Source organism: Bombus vancouverensis, chromosome 13 (assembly GCF_051014615.1).
Source record: "Bombus vancouverensis nearcticus chromosome 13, iyBomVanc1_principal, whole genome shotgun sequence".
Classification (NCBI taxonomy): Eukaryota; Metazoa; Arthropoda; class Insecta; order Hymenoptera; family Apidae; genus Bombus; species Bombus vancouverensis.
In genome coordinates, this window is record NC_134923.1 from 11,170,807 (window position 1) to 11,190,076 (window position 19,270).

General features: G+C 36.1%; 2 protein-coding genes across 4 annotated transcripts; both read right to left on the reverse strand.

Annotated features, from left to right (window-relative positions):
• Window positions 1-174: 174 nt before the first annotated feature.
• On the reverse strand, window positions 175-10,293 carry LOC117163645 (synaptic vesicle glycoprotein 2B). 3 transcript variants are annotated; one of them, XM_033346155.2, is made up of 12 exons: window positions 9,908-10,292; window positions 5,784-5,846; window positions 5,061-5,222; window positions 2,992-3,154; window positions 2,658-2,779; window positions 2,082-2,326; window positions 1,744-1,904; window positions 1,386-1,578; window positions 1,060-1,174; window positions 809-968; window positions 600-727; window positions 175-504 (listed from the first exon to the last, which is right to left on the reverse strand). In XM_033346155.2, the coding sequence occupies exons 1-12, from the start codon at window positions 9,930-9,932 to the stop codon at window positions 434-436; spliced, it is 1,608 nt and encodes a 535-aa protein (XP_033202046.1). In that variant the 5' UTR covers window positions 9,933-10,292; the 3' UTR covers window positions 175-433. The 3 variants fall into 3 exon arrangements, with proteins under 3 accessions (XP_033202046.1, XP_076480026.1, XP_033202054.1); XM_076623911.1 differs by lacking the exon at window positions 5,784-5,846 and having other exon boundaries at window positions 9,908-10,293; XM_033346163.2 differs by lacking the exons at window positions 5,061-5,222; window positions 5,784-5,846; window positions 9,908-10,292 and adding an exon at window positions 4,889-5,053.
• Window positions 10,294-16,230: 5,937 nt separating this feature from the next.
• Window positions 16,231-18,194, reverse strand: LOC143303507 (uncharacterized). The gene is made up of 2 exons (XM_076623781.1): window positions 17,862-18,194; window positions 16,231-17,795 (listed from the first exon to the last, which is right to left on the reverse strand). The coding sequence occupies exons 1-2, from the start codon at window positions 17,925-17,927 to the stop codon at window positions 17,532-17,534; spliced, it is 330 nt and encodes a 109-aa protein (XP_076479896.1). The 5' UTR covers window positions 17,928-18,194; the 3' UTR covers window positions 16,231-17,531.
• Between the last annotated feature and the right edge of the window lie 1,076 nt (window positions 18,195-19,270).

The following is a 19,270-nucleotide window of genomic DNA, read 5'->3' on the forward strand; positions in this document are numbered from 1 at the left end:
CAATTACGAATATTGCTTCTTTTCGTTACATCGCCTCTGAATTTTACGATATTCAATAATTATTTTGCGAATTAACGACATTAATTGCGAGTTAATGTATTATCTAATGATCCATTGACGGGCGAGGTTATTAAATCTCGAGGATAAAGGGTGTTCTAAAATTATATTACGTCATGCAATCATAATGTTTATTAAAAACGTCACTTAGGCCATGCACTTGTCTTGCGAAGTGTTTGGGTTACACGCATACGTATATAGTGATGAGATTACCTTATGCTACATGAGTGTAATTGTATTGTATTTACATATTTACATGATGAAAAATCATGCACCGAAAATTACAATTGACCAACGACCAGACACAGGGTGTGTATTTACAAGCGATTCTTTCAGCTACTATTAGCTGATTACATTTTAACCATACAAATTTTCGTCAGGCAATTTGCTTTGGCTTATTCTTCTGCGATTTTTTCCGTGGCAGGATGGTCACTAGTAATGCCGATACTGAAAAATTAAATTTGCGTGCAATGTACATATAAGAATATTATGTCGTGACATTATTTTATTATTCATATACCAAAGGATTTAGGTGATTTTACCTAGAGAGGCAGAGCCAATCATAATGAAGGGGCCCAAGCAGGACAAGTCAAACAGCACTGGAAATAGTAAATTGCCTATGACCGCCCCAATTCTGCCTACCATCATAGTTAGACTAACTGCCATAGTCCTGAAGAAAAGTATTAAATAATCGATAAGATACTTGACACGTAGAATAAACAAATTGCTAGAAAATGATATATCTTTGTACCTTAAACACGTCGGGAAATTATCGACGATTACGTTTACGACACAGGCACCACCTATACTCGACATGGCTACGAAAACTGAACACAAACCAAGAATACTGTTAGTGTCTTCAGCCCAGTAAAGCGAGCCACAACAAGCAGCTGCTACAATGAAACAAGTTGCTGCAATAAATAGAAATCGTAAATTATTACGAAGATCAATATTTTCCTGTACGTTCCTGTACAAAATTTATGTCCAGCGTAGATATCTCACCTATAAGTTTCTTTTTCCCTACTACAGTAATGAGCGTGCCTGCCAAAGTATATCCTATTACACCGGTAACCGCAATTACGATAGAATTAATGAATACTTTCGAGTTCAAATCCATCTGAAATAAAACACGCGTAAAAAATGATTGAAATCTTCAACGTATAGAAACAAAAGCCAAAAGAGAGAATTAATAAATCCTTCGTGAGTACGCGTAACAAGCAACGATGTACGTTGTACAATCTTAATTTACAGCATCGCAATGTAAAAAACAAAGAAATGTGTGTAAACAAGGAATGATTTATCGTATTTGTATGTAAATAACGTAATACCGGTACGCATGTGTGGACAGCATTTAGAGTTTCGTTTACAAAACTCGTTGAGAAATTATGATTTGCCCCTTGTTGGCCTAACATGTAACAGAAGCGCGGCTGCGAGCTCGAATATTCGTATTTCGAATCGTCATTCTTGAATTGTTCCATCATTGTGAATAATTGTGGCATCCATAGTCTAATCGAATTCGATCTATAAATTGAAATTTCCTCGTTGGTCAACGTTTTTCGTTTCTACTATGATTAAAGTCACTGATGAACGTTGACTCTTGAAATATATTCGACATGATATAAAGAATTCAAAGAGTCAGCGACAATGAAAATATGTTTCAAGAAAAGTTCAGTTGATCTAACTAACCCTATCGTGGCACCCAGTTGAATCATGCCGATTGCGATCAGTTTGAAGATGTTTGGCGATAGAAAGAGTGGTTTGATCTGTTGCCAGCAGGAACGTAGCTTGTCCTTTATCTTACTGTTACTCGCCAGCTCAACGGAATACTCGTCGTCGATATCTTTTATCTGAAAACGAAGGTCATTTCGAATTGGACTTGGTATCAAAAATGAACGAATGAATGATCACGTTAATGTTATGCAAGGAGCGAGCATGAGTGGAAATATAACGAGTGTAATTGGATTGCATCGAAGTGCAATTTGCAATTTTTCGTGGAGAACACTGAAATATCGAACATTGCTTACTGGATATGTGTCCGGATCCTTGCCGGTGTTCACCGAGTATATCTTCCTGAAAACTTCAAGAGCCTCTTCTCTCCTGCCTTTCAACAAAAGAAAACGCGGGCTCTCGGGGAATGCGAAGATCGCTAAGCAGGCAAGAAACTCTGGCAACGAACAAATCGCCAAGAACACACGCCATGAACTGATCTTTACGACCCCGGTCCAAATGTTAATGGTCCATTTTTGCGGTATGATTAACCAGGCGATGCCTGAAACCAAATATTTTCCCTGTTTTATGCGGACGAACGTAAAGTAAAATAAGAAATGAAATTGCAGATCTGTATTAAAGACATTAAAGAGTTTATCCCAGTCGACACATAGAATTTTCTTCTATCTTATAGACATTCGGTGTTGTCTATTCGTTAATCGCTCGTCATTTTAGTATCAGTTGATACAGAGATCAGAAAAACATCGCTATATGAGCGTATCGTAATTTTCCTTCGATGAATCGCTTCAATGGTCAAAAGGAGTAATTTCCACAGCTATGTAAACACGTTAGAAAAATATGAGAGCAGGATATCGCGATTAAAGGCTACTCACATGGTAGAGAAATATTTCCAAGCGAGAAAAACACCCCTAACCACATATAGGTTCGAGATCGCTGCGCATCGTTGTGAACTTCTGCCAGATAAGACATAAGAGCGGCATACGGGCCGGACATGCTGCAAGCGTGCAAAGATTATTATCAAAATTTGATATTTTTTGAAAGAATCAATTTTAGCTGCCATACGCATCGCCAATGGTATTAGTAGATTTGTAATTCTGTCTTAAGCTATGTCTTAGTTCAACGTAGTTAGTTAACGTAAAGGTAGATACGAATCGTAGCGATCGAAGTATCAATGATTTCATTGAAATGATCGTTGTATCAACTTACATTACGCCATCGAGAAACTTGAACAAAATTAAAAGCCACGAAGTATGCGAGAAACAAGCCGTCAAACTCATGATTCCGGCGACCATGTAACCGTAAAACATTATCTTCTTACGACCAAACGTATCGGTCATAAATCCCCAGAAAAATGAGGTGCTGATCATACCTGAAACCAGCCAAATTTTCAACGATAGTTGGGTAGTTGGATTTCTCGGTTGATTTTATGATACGCACTTTATCGATATGAATCATATTACGTTTATTCGTTATATTCACAGTAATTTGAACGGTTAGGCGAAAAGAAAAGAATTTCGAAACTGACTTTCAAAGAATATACATAAGCATATGTTTAACAAATTATTCCCCATAGGAATAAAATGTATGTACGTGATTGATTAAATCCTAAAGTTACTTGTTACGACGAAAGTAATAATTAATGCAATTCGATATAAATTTTGACGTAAATCGTGATACGATAAAAATGAGTAATCTTCTTATTCGAAAATGAATCAGAAACGAAGGATGTTGTTTCCCGATGAAAGATATCGTTCTAAACAAAAGCTATTGGAATTGTTCCAGAAACACAGATGCAGATATTATGCATCGTAAATCATATTGGTTATGTTTGATATAAACATTGATCTTTCCGTGGGACTTTCCGTTTTCATAAATTCTCATATCTCTTTTACCTGTTCCTATTGTTGTCACGATATCAAGTTCTTCGCAGTATACTGATATCAAGCTTCTCCGTTAGAGAGTTTTATTAAAGGTGATGTTGTGCGTGGCATTATCAACAAGTTATTAATTAATACAATAAAGAAACGATAAGCTGTCAAAAAGTTTATTTTCTCAGAATACCGCGTCTTACGCTGTTCGATTCCTTTTGTAGAAATTGTTGAAATTTCATTTATTCAAACACAGTTTAGGATTAATTGATAGTTTCTTTAAGTATTTATGGATCCAATATCTTTTTAGTTGCTAAGTCATAGAATTGTTTCAACGCAAGAAACTGCATAGAGTTACATTCTTTTTCCATTTCGATTATCCAAGTCCTTTTTTGAACGTCACGAATGCTTCGGTACGAGAAGGAATCTCTTCCTTACCACTTTTGTTTGTTATTTCCATTTGCATAAATGGAATTATTATCGTCGTTATTATCGTTTTTATCGTAATGAAATCATTTCATTGCATCGGTATATTTACGGTTTCTCTACTGTCGTTGCCAGCATCACAGGGATCGACGTGCTTTAGATCATGTTTTTGTTTTTCGACGTCTGCGACTGTGGTGGATTTTCCAACACCGTGCACTTTTGCCAATTCTCTTGCGCTTACATCTTTCGAGTTCTTTGATCGTGTCGTTAGTTTCGTAGCAAATTTTTATAATTGGAATTCGCTCGATCGAATAAAGAAGAGAGTACACTCTGCGTACGAACGCTAACAAAACATGTACATATTTGAAAGGGAAAATTCCGTTACTGGAAAATATTATGTTCGGAAATTAAAAATTAGAAACTCGTAAAGTATCTCTTCGTTTCTGATTCGAATGAATCATAAGGTAACCAATGCGGTAAACAGTGCGGTTTAGACTTTTAATTTGCAATAATCTTAAACAGGTCATAAAACAATCCACTCTCTTTTTCTTCAAAAAAATTCCCAACATCTTAAATCCGATAAAGAGACCTTTTCAAAGTCTTGCTCTCTTACCTGGCAAACAATCGACAATCTAAATTACGTTACAGTAGAAATAAAGACGGAAGCAATTTCAAATTACGAGTCGAACGATCGCTCGTCGATCTCGAACGCGATTTCTCGTCGCTTGAAAATCGTCACTCGAGATCGTTGCCCACGCGGACCACGTAACCAATGCACGATGAAGTACAAGAGTGTGTCATTTAATTACCATGTCCGTACTCGTACAAATACATTCCCTAACGAGTCCGTAGCGTACACCATGTGTGTTCTAACCAGAAACTCGAAGCGTACCAAATGCGCGCTTTGACTCTCTGTGTCTTAAGCTCAACCTGTAATTACAGTCGCGGTTACGTGATTACGCCAATAAATGAATATACCACCTGCGAACGTCATCGAGTTGAGTAGACCCTTGTCGAACATGGTGAGCCTCAAGTCGCACTCGGCCGATGGTAACACGTACGACATCGCCGATGACGAGAAAATACTGGAGAAACTAGCGGGCAACACGGCCAACAGCAACAAGTAGTTGAATTTTCCATAGCCTGTCGACAAATTTTGCGTGTACATGGAAGAATGCCAGACGTCATTCGATCGATGAAAGATTCCAAGGAAAGTCATTCGATTGGATTCGATTCTAAGTCGGATTTCTATCTCTCTCTCCCTCTCTCTCTCTCTCTCTCTATATATATATATGATATTTCTGACCGTTTGCTGTTCTTTATCCTTAAAAAAGATGCTCGTTTCGATGTGAAATATCTTTACATCGAGGAGCATCGTTTTGTTCGTTTATTTGGTAGATGTTACGAAAGGAAAAAAAGATAAAAATTCTTTGAGAAAACGAACAGCTCAAAGCTCTTGGAACGTCACTCAGGAACGTTTATTTCCTTTTTGTAATTTGTATAGTTGTTTCGGTAATTATATACGTGTATATGCATCGTTCAGGATTTAATAGTTTTGAAAGATAAAAGCAAAATAAGCTATTAGGCCGTCTGAAATTTTTACGCGTTTCCTTTTTTGAATTTGAAACGCGCGATAGCGATTGATGAAGCGTAAGACGTTGTTTTAAGTGAGAGCGCGGTATAAAATCATCGATATATGCTTACCGGCATTAGTTATTGCTCGTTCGAAATCTACGGGACCAGACTCCTCAGACTTTACGTCTTCACCTATAGCAAGACACACAGTACACGATTATTGATCTTCCGCAATAAGTTTTGTATATTATTATATTAACGTTGTAAAGCAGCTAAGTAACGTACATCGCAAATATTTGTAGCTAAACACTGAAAGCAAATCGAAGAATCGTTTAAACACCATCATTCACGTAATACGTCTAACAAAATAAATTATTACTATTAATGATCGAAGTTGGTAATTGAACGATTTAAAAAAAAATGGATTGCTTAGGGTTGTATTCTCTCTGTAAACGAACGTTTACAAACATAGAGTTTGACAATTTATAAATTTGACGTTAGTTACGTTTTATGATATTTAATCAGTACTTAGTTACTTTAATTTCACGGTATTTGTCCTTGTTAAACACGATTTGTGTAAACGTTTACGTTACAGGCTGGCAATAGGTAATATTTATTATCGCAATAATCGAATTATCGTCAACGAGAGACAGATTTTCACCAAAGATGTTTCACTCGCCACTTTATTATAAATTACGATTTACAGCGATCGCTATCAATTGCGAAAAGTTTGACAAAAAATATTTGCGAACGCAATTAAAGTACGATAGAATCATATCATATAAAAATGACATTTATTCGAGTAAGAAAAGAAAATGCAAGCAACTTGCAGCTGATAGCACGTAGTGAAATGTAAAATTGATCACTATTACACTGTAATACGTTTGACAATGACTAGATTTAATGGTGAGACGATGGCCGAGAAAGTCTAACTGAAGAATTAGCAAATACAACAGTAATTGAAGTAGAATATTTGTTTACACTGGTGGTAGCTCGTTAATCCCATGTGTCTGTAGAAAAAATCTATAAACACATAGTGTTTGAAATCTTCCAAATTCTTGTATATCGTATTGCGTATGTATTACACGTCCGCACATACATAGATTCTATTTTCATATTTCTTATTCATTCGTTTCTTCTTCTATAATTTATTTTACTTTTATTTTTATCATCTTGCAAATGTACGTTTATTATGAAACTTTACTTTGGTCGATTACTCGTCTATTAAAATCAAAACATGTTGTACGATATTTCAGTATTTATATTGGTATTACGTTAATAGTTATCTATAATTAGTACTTATACAGTATTTTGCTATACATTCTTTTTCATAATTAGGATATTGGGAAATACTCTTCGATGCAGCAATTTTTATATACTATATCACGTTTAAAAAATGTGGCGCGATAGTAAGTAGAGCTTATCGAACGAGAAAGGAACGAATAAATGTTTCCATTTAAAGGAATATATACATAGTTATGACATTTAACATCTTGTTTCATGGCATTGAATGGAAGAACAATGAACCATATTAATTACGCGAATAAGCAATTTTAATTATGATCGACATGCCCCTGAAAGCAGATATAAAAATTTAGAAGTATAAAAATAATCTCGCGTCACGTGTGTTAAAATATTATGAATTATTGTTAGGGATTTCTGTTTTTCACGCTGTCTACGAAACAATTATAATTTATTTGATATAATTCGAATTAAAAATTCTCGGACGATCGGATGATCGACGTGTCCCTGAAAGCAGATATAAAAATTTAAAGGTATAAAAATAATCTCGCGTCACGTGTATTAAAATATTATGAATTATTGTTAGGAACTTCTGTTTTTCACGCTGTCTACGAAACAATTATAATTCGAGTTAAAAATTCTCGGACGATCTAAGTACGTATATTTGTTAATATTTTCAAATCTAACGCGTTTCTCATATTCCGTGAAAGTGAGAGTACACGTGGTATAAAAATCAAAATATCGATTTAACACGTTCGTCGTCTCGAAAACAACTCGGCACGTATTTTTATGATACACGCGTGATAGGAACTGGAATACGGGATGCGGATTAATTATCAGGAAATTTTGAAAAATATTTTCGTAACGATTCGTCCAGGGCACGTGTGTCGGTCTATCGCTTATGCTTGTTTATGAAAATTATTTGTTAACATGTTACATATACAATGAAAAACCGGTCGTTTGAACGAGCATTTCCCAAGTAGCAGTCGCAATAAGATATTTATCCCCATGTGGTCTTTTGTGTCGACAGAGTCAAATAAACGTTGTTGGTAAACAATTAACCAGCAATTCGTTTCTCAGTTTCATTTTTTAACTTCGTGCAATTAAACGCTATAAACGTGCAGCTCGGAGTATTCCATCTGGTTGCCATGAAGCAAATATACATAGCTACGTACAGTGCATTGGGAAACCGTAAATCTGTTAGGTGCATTCGATAATGAAGGAAAATTCCGTGATACCGCAAGGGGAAGTAGCGTCATGTTCTATGAAAATAAATATTAATAAACCTACTATCCTTCTATTGCTGGGGCATTTATCATATGCAAATGATTATCACCTAGTTATCGGTACGTACGTATATGTGCTGCTTCAGTTTCGTAATCGCAATGATTATTGTCAGGTAATCGATCAGATAATAATATTTGAATATTGTAATCACAGGTATGTACAGTGCGCTGCTGGAAAGAAGTTTCGCGGTGCGACACAGAGGCAAGGGAGGTATTGTTCGCTATCGCTCACCGTCACGCGTTGTTATATCCTTTTATTTGCGTATATGACACTTTTGGCCAATGCGTGTGCTTATCTTTATGATCGTGTCGAGTCTGTCAGAAATATCCAATCGGCGGCGCCGAATTCCTCCCGCGGAACTTTTCTCGAGCAGTGCACGGTATATTTTGAAGCGACACGACCGTGACGCTTTCGCAAAAGATCACGTTAAACTCTAAACTATCAAACAATCTAATGAAAAATGTCAGCGAACGTGTAAATTAAACGTAAGATATTACGACGAAACGACGTTTGACCAACGTTGGGATAACATTGGCAGATACGAGTTCGTACACTTTCGGTTAAGGTTTTATATTATTTATATAATATTTGAAGAAAATATCGGTAGGAGAAAGAAATATAGCGAAAAAGAAAGAGAAAAGGTGTTGGAGTAAATGCGCTCGAGATCATCGGACTTGTACGAGATCTCTCTATATCTCAATGAAGTTTATGGTTTTCTAATGCCATTGTGTTTTCGCGATCGTTTCTTTGTTTATGTTATCATAGCATCGATATTAAATTCCAGGATCGAGTGATTGCGTAAAGTAGTTACACGAGTTAATTGATGAGCGGTAATCGAAACAGGTTTGAGAATTAATCCGTATAAAAGTAAATATGTCATTGAATCGGTTGAATCGACTGATAGATCATTTGAAATTTATAATAATCCATATAGTCTAGGTTTTTAAAATTACGATAATTACTACAATCTTGGAATAGCAATAACAAGGTATTTACTAGTCATACTTCAATCCGTGATACGATCTTTGGTGTAGAAGCAACGCTTTGTGTATTGATTCAGGTAGATGTCTCGAATCAAACCCAAGAAAAGCGAGAAAGTTACAGTTTTACGTGACTTTTGAAATAATTCGTGTCGCGCGCAATACGTGATTTCTTCGCTTTTCAGTCTGGTTCATGACAAATGTGATAAACGGAAGGAAAAATATTATTCACGTGTTAATTCCTCGCTAACTTTTCTGTACAACGTTTACGACACCGTTCCCACATTTTCATATTTCCAAAATCAAATTCTTTTACTAGTTTTTCACTGACGTGTGAATTTGCGGCACGAGTTACGTCGCGGTCCTCGGTCGATTTTCCGCCCGATATGCAAAAAAGATTCGTGCTATGTAGAGATTTCTTGCACAAAAAATTGGAAAAATCGTACAATTTCTCAATCCGATGAATGGCGAGGGCGGCGATCGTGAATTCGTTTAATTATCCGTTACGGTTAATTCGAAATTGGAAAAGTCGCTGAACCAACGACAGTCGCATAGGTATGTGGCGCTGCGTTTATTTCAGATTGTTTAATCTGATATTAATTTTTATAGACGTTAGAGGTTTCGATTAAAACGCGATTGAAAATCCGACATTGATAAAACGGCAAAAGAGAAAGAAAGCAGTAAAAATATCTCGTCTCACCAAAAAAGAAAAAAAAAACAAATACAACTGCTTTACAAACTTACCGCTGTACTTCATCGACGGATTCATTAAATATCCTGTTTTCCTCCGCCTCCTGTGATTTTGTGTCTTGAGCCAATCAGTTAGCGAAACAGCTGTCAAAGGGGAGAACTCTCTTTCTCTGTTACACACACGCGCGAAATCGTCGCGGCGAACGACGATTTCTCTGTTTCTTTTTCCTTAGGAAAACAGAGAAAACGAAGGATAAAACGGAGGAAAAGGGAGGTAAGAAAAGAAAGGGAGGAAAAAACAAAGCGGAAAAGAGGCGATGGTCGCGCGCTTGTAGCAACTGCAACGTGCACCGTGAAGAGACGGAGAAACTGAGCGTAATTTCAGCTGCACGCACTGCACATGCCTGCCGCGAAACTACAATTCGCGCTAAAATCAGACAAACGCAAAAGTCACCTGCGACATATATGTAAATTCGACCCTGGTGGGGCGAAACAGGTTGTCGAGGGGAATCGTACGAGCGATAGACAAAAAAGATTCAATTCCACCCGCACTGACACATCGGTCGATCCGCCATCGTGTTCCGCCTTCTCAACATCTTTATTTTTCCTATTTCAAAACTGTCCACCACCTGTATCCAGGATGCAGAGTATCTCTTCCCGTCTACTCGTTCGTATCCAATTGGCACGCCGATTATCCTTAGTAACACCGATATTAACAGGATATTAAGAAACAATTACTAAAATAATACTAGCAACGTCGATGCGAAAGCGATGCTCTTTGGCACTCGACTTGTCCACGTTGCTACGAATTGTAAGTGTAAACATGGTCTTCCAGAGGTCGTGGTCAATTTTTGATAACGTTATAGGAATTCGAAAGGGACAAAGAAGTGTTCTTTGCTTTAGAACTGTTAAACGAAGTTCGAAGTTATACTTTGATTCATCGTAGAAAATTACTTAATGACTAAACGTAACGCGATAATTTTCTAGTGAAAAATACTGTTTAGCGAAAATGAGCTGTATCGTCGAAAAGATTTTATATAATATAAAAGAACGCAATTGAAGCAGGGTTGGATGATTTTCCACGATTGATACGATTTTACCGCTTTTATTCTTGCGCGCTTTTGCTATAGACGCGTTAAAAATGCGATAGTTTCTTCCTTGTTTTCTTACCAAAAAACGTCCTTTCGTAACAAACATTGTAACTTTAATGTTGGAAAAATTCGCCGAGCTGATAAAAATGTTTAGTTGCTAAATAGAGAGATTAACGACAACGTTACCTAACCTTACGAAATTAAAGCAAAGTATATGAAAAATACGAAAATATCTATGTAATTAGCTTCGTTCTCATAGATAAACAACAACATAACTTGACACTACGCTATCTGCAGTAAATTTAACAATTATCCAAGATAAGTATCTACGAAATGAGATAAGACAAAAATTTCATATCGAATGTTTCTTTCAATTCCAACCTTCTTGCTTTATTTATACGACATAAACTTCGTATATGTATCCAGCATTCCACGAACACTGCAACAAAGTTATACGACGTTGTCAGTATCCTCGTATTAATCAAAGGACAATTGGACAAATCGTTCGTTTCCATCACAAAATTAAACTGCTTTACCGGTAGTAACGTAATTAGTGCTTTCCAAATGATTCACGTAATAGCGAAACATCGCATTTCAGAGGTCTTCTACTAATTTTTGAAATTTTCGAGAACAATTTCCTATGACGTACATTTGAACATCAGTCGGAATTGTTCGTCAGAATACTATTTGTCATTCAAACTTATCAAGATGAACAACGATATACAGACGTATCGCGTGCACTATACGAACTAATTTGTTTCCTAATCCTTTGGGAAACTTTCGACAACGTTTCTTTAAATTCGTCAAGCGTTAATAATTAAAAACACACTAGGGAAAATTCCGTCTCTTTGTTTGACGATCGCTGAATCTCTGCATCGTTTCTTTTTTCGCTGATACGGTCGTATATTTTGCATACACACTCCTAATCTTCTTACAAGAGAGGTTATTTACAAAGAAGATGGAAAAAACCGAGGTGAATAATTAAACCGCGGCTGACATAAATTTTCCCATCAACTCAGCTATTTGATTCATAACGTAAGTGGTAAAACACTAGCTAAACGTACGAAAGATCGACGACTGTTTCACCTGTATTTTTATTCAAGTAATACAATTAACGATACGGTTCGAAGTGAACAATTGGATCGTTGAGTCAAGACATCGTCGAATCTGAATTTGTCAGGGTCTTCGTGTAGTAACCTAAAAAGGAAGATACAAAAACCTATCACCGAACGTGCATCCACCGTTACAAGGTCAAATCCTCATTTGGATCTTCGCGAAGCTACAGATATTCGTAAGGCCGGTGCAGGATTCACGAGGTGGTGATGAATTCCAGGACAGCTTGGACAGTTCTATTCAAGACACGACCAAAGTATTGAAAATCTCTTGAAAAATAATGGTCAAGACCATTATTAATTTGCATATAGAATGGTTTCGTGGTTTGACGCACTTTCAATTTGTCATTGATTTAACTCTAGACGCAACAAGTTAAATATAAGTTTATTAGTATACTCGTTAAAACGTAGCGATAATAAATAATAAATCGTCGAAATTAAAACGCATGTGCACGACAGGAGGAGGATGAGGTAGTTTGGCCTTCTCGTTCATCTCGACAAGCTTAGAACGTATTGCCCGTGCCATTATTCCAAGCAACTTCTTCTTGCATGTACAAAAATCTTCTGTTCGATTTCAGATAAAATCATACGAGTTTCTACATTTGTACGTAACAATTACGATAAGTTGGTACAGATTCTGATTGAAAGCAATTCGCGTCGCGATGAATCGTGAGAAGCGCGGTGAACCAATGAAATTTGATCGTGAAAAACTAACGTTTAAATGTTGGAAGAACATATTTTACAAGAAAAATCGGAACTCGGAAAGCGTGTTAATTGATAATATGGTTTAAAAATTGGGGTATTCCGTAACAGGTGGTTCGAAAATGCACAGTATACTTTGAGCGGTCGAGTAAACGACTATTTATCGGGCCAGTTGCGAACAGACATGCCGAGATGTTATTTACAATTAGCGTCGTGCGAAGGTGCGTTAAATCGCATACGACGGTGGTATCGGAATCTCGTAGATTTTGCAGCTGTTTCAATCCCAAGGGTTGTAAACATGTCACCGTATCCATGAGACTAATTTTGTTGATCCGGACACTAGGGCGTACGCGCAGAATACAGAAATTGCGCGGCCAGGTACGAGATATCATAATATATCGGATTGGCAACTAAGTGATCGCGGATTTTGTCTATACCATCTAATGACAAAATCCGCAATCACTTAGTTGTCAACCCAATATATTATAATGTTCCTCGTTATGGGACTCGCACGTCACATTATGTAGGATTATGGTTGCCATTTATAGAATCATTGATCTAAGGTAGAGCGCATTGGAATCTCGGACTTTTCCATTTCAAACCCAGACACTTTTCACTATTTTTTTAGATCAGGTCCGATATCGCAAGATAAAAACTTTCGTAAATTATAAATAAATTATGGCCGGATAGCACTGCGTTTGCATTTAAACTGCTTCTGATGCGTCCGATGCGAACGCGACACTTGAAGATCACCGTTAGGAAAACAAATGCGTTGCTATCCAGTGTACTAGTATAGCGCGTCTGACACGTGTCAGATCACCGCGTGCAACGTACATATAGCATGACGACAAGGATGAGGCCACCGGTTTGGACAACGACCGAGTATCGGGAAACCCTGATCGCTACAGAAACTTGCCCCGGACACATTAATAACTAGGACAAATCCGGGAAAATGCGAACGAATGACAACCTGATATGGGATACGTAGCAGAGCTTTTATTCCAACGACAACATAATTTTGACGATGGTACGATGGCAAAAATATTTCCAACTTCTGATCAGAATTGTACAGACGTATTTGTAAAGTTTAACAAGTTCCTTCTGAATATTTCGGAAACTGAGACCGAGCGATGGTAACACGTATAGGGAAAAGTTGTTCAGAGCGATGACCAAAACAACATAGGTCATCGAAATTGGTGAGGAGGTCGTACTTCTAAGTAATCACGATATATAGTACACGGAGCATCCTATGCAACTTCAACAAACCGCAATGTTAAAACGATAGAAGATAGAAACAAATTTGACGAGGAGAGATTTAATGATTTTGAGAGATGAATTAAAAAAAAACTTAATTTAGTTCTTTAAAGATTAGTTTTTTTTTTTAAATTTCTTTTTCAAATACGCATTTGCATAGAGTAATAATTATTTTGCAAGCTGATGTAATAACACTCGCTGTTTACTGCAAGGTCTAAGTTAATGACTAAGTTAACAAAAAACATGTAGTAAAAAATATACAGTTGAAAAATAGTATTTAAATATGCAACGTTTCACGACGATTCAGATCTGATTGTACGTATTTTCGGCCGTAAATTCGAAAAGCTAAGTAAGGCTAGCAACGAGATGCTCTTTCATTATTAAAATTATACCGTGCGATATGAATATTCGAAAAATAATTTCGATACTTGCTTATAATTTCAGAAGATGGTTTGTAGAAAAAAATTGGCCATCGTTCCAATAATTCAATATGATATAAGTTGTGAAATCCATAAGTGAAATAAATGAAACAAATTAATTTCCAATATAAAAGTCCGTTATACATGGTACAATTTATTTATTTTTCTTATAATACATACTTTTTGCAAATTGCAAGTGTCATTATCATTTTAGTCATAACTGTCTATGTATCCATTTCGTAGCTAATGCATAATCAAATAATTAAATTATGTGACAGGTAATGTAATTTGTAATTAATAATCCGCAATACGAGCAAATAATACGTTCGATTACAAATGTCACGCCTCAGTGTCAATTAGTTGCTACTATGTATATTTTATCTTGTTATATTTTAACATGATATTCCATGCGATAAAAATTCATGCAGAACGAAAAGCAAATAAAAATACTACTAATTTTCATGTAACATAATATCTAATCAGAAGAATTTATACATTATTAATTATTCAGAATATTTAATTATAATAATTTAATAAAGTATCGATTGTAGAATCAATTTTTACGAAAAACATTCGAAAGATAATTGGAGATAACACCACAGACTAGATATGTGTAGAAATTAGGCAACTATAATACTTGATTTAGGATCTCGAGATCCCGGCCCCTTAATGCCCACTGTACTGCTATGCAGAGAGAATCAAATGGAACTCCTACGCCAGGGGAAGTCTTGCCAGTGCTGTTCCAAGTTCTGACATTTGCGTGTCTCTTACCTTATTTTCTAATTATAATTATTAACACTTGACCACATCGATCTAACGTATCATCTGTGAAAAGACCTTCAACGAAAGAGTATCGTACACGGTAACACAAACAAAATGTTGTACCTCGTCCATGATGTAAATGTATATAACGATACGATCACACGCACATCTAAATAACAATAATTAGAAAACCAAGTTTCAAAGATTTACAATGCTTTGACAATTATTACTAGTAAAATTTACGGCTAGGAAGAATTGTATGAAAAATTTGTCATTGTCGTATTTCATCCGATAGTCGCTTGATTTCGTTTAATTGATATAATTGTACTTTCAAAATTAATTATCATCGACAAAATCAGAGGGTCCGCTGAGATTTGCTCGACTCAAAATCGAATTTCTTGTAGCATCGACATAATCTATTGCTGTCGTCGTAATTCAATTTTAATCTATTTGCATACTTATTTACTACGAGTTAATGATAAACTCTTATTATCTACACGTGGCGTTACTTCCATGATTCGATTTACATATGTAATTGAGAATGATCTAGCAAACGAAATCTCGTGGCTCGCAGTATAACGAAGAATAAATATTTCGCTTAATGAATTAGAAACAGCATCCTATTTGGTATGTGATAAAATATAAATAAATAATGATACATTTTTAAAAATCTAAACTTTTAATTTTGAAATTTAAATAAAATAAGTAAATCAATTTATTACAATTATTATTATTATAATTACAATCTGCATAGAAACAGAAAATATAAGACAATACAAAATTAACACGCCAGAATTTCTACATATTTATTTAATTACAAGTCTCTGTTTGGAGAAAACGGACATGAAATGGATTTATAATATTAATATAACAATACAATGAATAGAAATAATTTAATAGTATGCACACGTTTACCTCTCCTGTCCGTTGCCCCTTTATATATTCAGAAGATTTCAGCTTGCTTCGTATTATTCGCCATTAAACACGGTCACTTCGACACGTAAATATACATATACATGTATTTTCTGGTAATTTCTCAAAGATAAGCCAAGCACGTATGCTTAATACGTACCCCCCCCCCTTCGTCAATATACTTTTCTCGAAGCTTCTTACAAAAGTACTTTTCACTTTTCTCACAAAAGTATCTATTTATTTAGTAAAAACTGTTGAATTTTTCATTTCAAAGAAAACTAAAAATATTATAAAATGTCAGTCGGCTGATCGTATTTAATAAACGTTGCATCACGATTTATCTATTTCTAAGGTTACGAAAATGATCCTTAAATGAGAAACGATAAGACTAAGAGGCGATATTGCATGCTTCGTGAGGCAACGTTTCTTAGAAATACGATAGAAAGTAAATATTTGGAAGTGCGAAATATTTATTAGAAAAATCGGGCAATCGTAATTTTTTCGAAAATTTCACTCGATCGATAGATTTATCAACAATCGTTTAAAACCATTCGAATCGTCTAAAAAATACTTCGATATCGTGATTCTTAATTATTATTTTCCGATAACGGTTGCTATCCTCGCTGATGATATTAAAAAATTTGTACAAGCGAAAATATGTTGCGAATGCATGCGCAACTATTGCATATACGTATGTATATTATCAGGCGCTAGCTGTCGTTTAAGCCGTCGACACCGGAGCTAGATGTTAACTTCATTACCAGAAATAGATACTAAAGCGTTAATTACATACTAATATCTTAGAAATCAAATTTTTAACGTTCAACATAACCTAAAAAATCACTGTTACGTGAACGTTCTTTTTTTTATTTAATTTTTTATTAGATTTAATCGGTAACTATTAGGAATACGTACGTACTTTAATTGTTACTATTTTCGTATTAGAGGTGATTTGCAATTTTTCAGTAATTAAGGAACTCTTAATCAACATAGCTGCATCTGCACTAACGATTTGAGAGTTACGATTAATGACAAATGAATTATAATCTTCGATTTGAATCGTCTGATGGCGAGCTTAAAGTTGCTTTCTTGCAACCAAACTATATCAGATTGATATTTATTCAGCAAGACTCGTAGTTGAGGTAAATGGGGTAAAAGGCCATTTATACGTTCCATTGTACGATAGTCGTTAGCGTAATTGATAGCGTGATTAATAATTAATATGTAATAACTTAGATATAATGCATGACAGCAGAGAGAGATTCTTTAAGGCCAGGTTCACATTCACAACGTGTTGATACCGAGGGTGGAGCAACATGATATATCGTCAATCATTATCGTCAGACACTGAAAGTATTAGACAGTTTAATTCTATTTTTGATACTTCGTTCCTTTGGTACAGGGTAAGCCTCGATTAACGTTTTAATTAGTACCGATACGTAATTAATGTCGTATGCTCCTGAGCTACTTCAGCTCCAAATGAATTTTCCAAAAAAGTGGTTGACCGAACGAGATCCATAAGAATATTTAATTGAAGATCGTTAATCTTGCTTTCTGCTCGTCTAATCATAACGCTGATATGCTTAATGGCATCCTTGGAAAGTTTCCTACGTTTGTTTGCTTTCTTAAAAGTACTGTCTAATACCGCTCTTTGATAAGGCGGTGTTTGAATTTGTTTGCACTGGATTATCTGCAGGATTATTGAGAACAATTGATGTCTCCGTATATATAGATATAATGCTCTTTTAATACGTACCTGTATTTGTAATCTCCGTTTGTTGGCAAGACTCTGGTTGAATTGCGATGTTAGAGGTGGAAGCATTTAAGGAAGCATTTGATGTTATCGGTATCGATGTTGTTCGACTCAACTGTCTCTACATTTTTGTTATTATTTGTCATTGGTGATTTTATGAAGTTGTCAGATTGGCTTGCAACGTGTCCTTATTTTGCACGAGAAGCATTTAATTTCGGTAGAAAATCCTGTATTGGATATTATCGCGGATGATTGGAAAGTTTCAGGTATCTTCGCCTCGAGAAATCGATCTGTCTTCTGAAGCTCATAACCTGTAGAAAACCGGCTTCGTGTATTCCCACTGGAAGGAAGAACATGTCAGAAGATATTCCGATGTTGCGACTTGCAATGATATTTTCTACGTGGTCGTGCGATATGGAAGAGACGCATTAGATAAGATAGTTGTTTGGAAAAGTTCGAGTAGAAGTCTGACTGTAGCAAACGTGTTATTGAGGGACTATGCAACCCTGCAGGCCTGAAGAAACAGGATATAGGAGCCAGTCGAGCAGCATCGACCACTCTAAGCTTTCGCGTTCTATCGCGGGGTACAGCCAGTAAAAATCAAAATTTAAAATATTTCCCTTCCCAATGCGTATGTTCTACCACAAACTGCAATCTCGTCTTTCGATTTACCTCTGTCGGAGGAGGTTTCCTTTGCAGTTTCTTCCGTTGCAAATACTTTCCCTGTCGGTCTCAGTCACTGTCCGTCGCCCGTACGCGGCTTCCCGGCGTAAATAAATCGACGGACAACAAAACAGGCCGTCTGTTTGTATAGTATGAAGTAACAGTCGCCTATCTTTCTCCTACTCCGCTTTAATTAATGCCCTTGCTCGGCTGAAAGCACGCCGAACGACGCTGGCTCGCGTTGTCTCAGAATACTGGAAGACACTTGGACATTTATGACATTCGGTTTTATCCCAGCAACTTCGGCAATCTGCCTTGCTGTCATCGATAACGATGAGTTCGATGCTGTTAAAACTTCAGATCGCCCACCGTACGTCTCCTTCGCCATGCAATTCTATGCACTTCGAAGTAAACGAATAACTTTTCGACTTCTATCGACAGCTTTAGCTATCCTTGAGACAGAGTAGCTTTCTTTCGACAATGTTAAGTATCCGTTAGCCTTTCTCCATTTTCTACAAACTGCGTATAATATCTCTCTAGGCTATATTGTAAATTTTCTTATTGCAGAATTTGTCACTTGCTCGCGTTCAAACGAGAAGCGATATTTCCTATTATTTTATCGGGTTGGTCTTTCATGAAAGTCTAGGAATCAAAGGACAACAGTTACATGCTAGAATAAATAAAGTTATCGTCGTATTAATCCATAGCTAAATACGTATACAAATATTTTCTATACTCTTTCTGTACCG